Consider the following 2,907-nt stretch of genomic DNA (forward strand, 5'->3'; position numbering starts at 1 on the left):
GAAGCCGGGGCCTCCTACCCTTGCGATGTACCGCCGGGTGCTGCCCTGCCTCGCCGCCTCCCGCCAGGCGCGCCCGGCTTCAGCCTCTTGAGAGGTGGGGTCTTGTATTCACTTTTCCCCGCTAAAGTCTCCTGAAACATCGCTTTTTGGAGTGACTCGGTGTTCCGGAGGCGACATATTCCTCTCTGTTACTGCAGACTGATTTTCTGGGTGGAGGTGGTTTATTTTTAGAGGAAAAAATCCCAGTTGGATCCTGCCTACCTGTCCAGTCCTGAGACTAGCACTCGGCTGTGCTCTCAGCTGCCGCTTATGAACTCTTATTCTTATGAAGTCTTATTAATGGTACTTCCAGCTGTCTTTATCTGTCTAAAGGGCTTTCAGCAGTTCTCTTCATTAAATGAAGAGCCTGCCCTGTTAGTTGTTTGTGATGTGCTTGCCTCATTCAGATTAATTATTTCCTTCATTCTTCTGGCCGTGTTTCAGAACAGACTTCATACTCAGAGACTTCGCTCGTAAAGGTCTTGTCCATTGTGTCACCTGCTAATGGGATGTTTCCTTGAATGTCAGTTATGTGGCTGCCTAAATTAACCCAAGAGCATCCCACAAGCTGCAGCAGGTGCTTATGCTGACGAGGGTTCTCGGTGGCACTTCTGCAAACTTGCGGAGTCATGATTTATTTGTCCAGAAAAGCACAAATAAGGAAGCAAGAACTTAGGCTTAACAGAGAGCTTGTGATAAAACTTAAGTTGTATGTGTTTGCTGCTTTAGGGAAGGGGAAGGACATTCAGCTAGAATTCCCCGGAGTTTACGGAGAATAAGAACACAGGTTCTTTGTTCTGCACTAGTGTTAGCTGCAGGCAGCTTTCCTGCCAGAATTAATCTTTTGGGATAGTGTTTGTGCTGCTGAACTAGGATATGACATAACTGTATGTACCAAAATCTCTAAATCCTGCACTGTTAATGTTAGGTAAGACTATTCCTGCAGGAAGAAAAAAAGAATCTTTTTCCTTTTATTTTCTTTGGTTCTTCTGTTCCTAAATTATCAGGAACACCCTGGTGATGTGGAAGTAGTATTCCTTTATAATGAAGATAACTAAATAACTAGAAATAGTTCTGCTTGCTCATTCCCCTGCCATAAACCTTTTCATTTTCACTACATCACCCATCTGATGCCATGCTTGTTTCATCAAGGAGAGATAAAAACGTTCAGCTAACAAAAGGCCAGTGCAGAAAATTCGTGGATGCTGTTGTAGTAGGCACTGGGTGGTGGTGAGGGTTTCCTGACTAGCAACTCGATTGAAATGTCTTGGAGGATGAGGGGTGAGCAAAAAAGCTGTTTGCCTTTAGAAGTAATCTGCATGGATGAACGAACTCTCTTAGTGTTTTTGGGAGTGTTTGTGAAATATGTTTGATGTTCCTGTTTATCTTGGCCTTACTACCTTCTCTTTTTCTGTGGATACCTTTTAGGAGCTGGTACGTCAAGGGGAGGCACTGAAGCGCACAGAACAGATGGTGGATAAAATGGAGCAGGACTTGAAGACTAGTCAAAGGCACATAAATAGCATTAAGAGTGTTTGGGGGGGGTTGGTAAACTACTTCAAAGCCAAACCTCCTGAGAGCAAGCCAGAGCAGAACGGAACCCCTGAATATTATGCTAACAGTAGGTAAGTAAAATAAATGTTTTACTTAGGACTTATCTCCTCCAGCATCTCCAAAATGTCACCAGAAAATTACATCTGTTGATTCTGTCACGTAAACCGCTGAGATGGTGTCTAGCTCCCTTTTTCCTTTAACTCCGAGAAAAGTATTTTTACATTCATTTATATTTGTAGTAGTAAGAATAACTTCATATTTTGGGGAAATTAATTCCAACAATTACACAAAATTACGCAAGTAATTCTTCAGTCTTCCTACTTGAGTTCAGGAAATCATGATTTATAGCATCGAGATGCTTCCACGTAAATATTATGTGTATTTCTCTAGCTTCTCTTAAAAGCTGTAAATAAAAAATGATTGCAATGAAATGAGTGTCTGTTACAGTACTTGCGGTCTCTTCAGCAGAGAAATTCATGTAAAGCCTGGTAATGCTGCCTGGATTTATTCCCCCCTTCCCACTGCTGTCCTCCACTAGAGGACAGGAGTAGGTTTCCTCCGAGATGGAAGATAGTTTGGGGTTTGGTATCAAAGTCTCCATATGCTATTTGCAGCACTAACGTGACCGGTTCTGCTTTCACTGAAGGCAAATGCTAATATTTCATTGTAAAAGAACATTTTGGATCAGGTCTAACAAATTTGCTCTTCTTGTCTGATACCTGTTCTTGTTTAACAGATTCAGAATGAGGCCCGTAGTCCATAGGAATGTTATCTTTTTATTCTATTACTAGATTAAAAGAAGCAATGATGTCTAGTAAAGAACAAGAGTCAAAATACCAGGAGAGTCATCCGAATTTAAGGAAACTAGATCATTCAGGTTTGTTAACCTTTCATTTTACACTGCACTTCTATCGTCAACATGGAGCAAACTTGCAGAGTGGTGAAGGCAGAGACCCTTCAGCCTGCCCATCTGCTGACTTGCATTGCTGCCTAATGTCTGGAGATTGTATCTCATCCTCCGTGGCTTTGCATTCTGGGGGATTGTTTCCCCTAAAACTCTTTAAGGGAATTTTTTTGCTTGGCTGCAGCTTTTATTTAGCCCTTTCTGTGGGGGATTTGTGCCGTATCCACTAAAGACTTCAAAAGCATCCAGTGCTTATATTTGCACAGAGGAGACTGTAGTTAAAAATCCACACAATGTGCAGGTAACCCTGTCCTGTGCTTGCCAAAATGTTACCTTAAGCATTCATTTGTTGTAATTTTCAGCTATGTTTTCCTTGTTATTTCAAACACGGGCTATAACCCTTCCTGCTG

The 2,907-nt window shown here is 42.0% G+C and overlaps 1 protein-coding gene across 1 annotated transcript in view; it reads left to right on the top strand.

Moving 5' to 3' along the window:
* Nucleotides 1-1,458: 1,458 nt before the first annotated feature.
* SNAP29 (synaptosomal-associated protein, 29kDa) overlaps nucleotides 1,459-2,907 on the top strand; it is a 5,130-nt gene continuing 3,681 nt past the window's right edge. The window contains exons 1-2 of the mRNA XM_010137993.1: nucleotides 1,459-1,664; nucleotides 2,385-2,470. Of these exons, the coding sequence (XP_010136295.1) occupies nucleotides 1,510-1,664; nucleotides 2,385-2,470 (241 nt within the window). The 5' untranslated portion in view covers nucleotides 1,459-1,509. The remainder of the gene's footprint in view (nucleotides 1,665-2,384; nucleotides 2,471-2,907) is intronic.

Source organism: Buceros rhinoceros, unplaced genomic scaffold (genome assembly GCF_000710305.1).
Source record: "Buceros rhinoceros silvestris isolate BGI_N320 unplaced genomic scaffold, ASM71030v1 scaffold10566, whole genome shotgun sequence".
In the NCBI taxonomy this organism is placed as follows: domain Eukaryota; kingdom Metazoa; phylum Chordata; class Aves; order Bucerotiformes; family Bucerotidae; genus Buceros; species Buceros rhinoceros.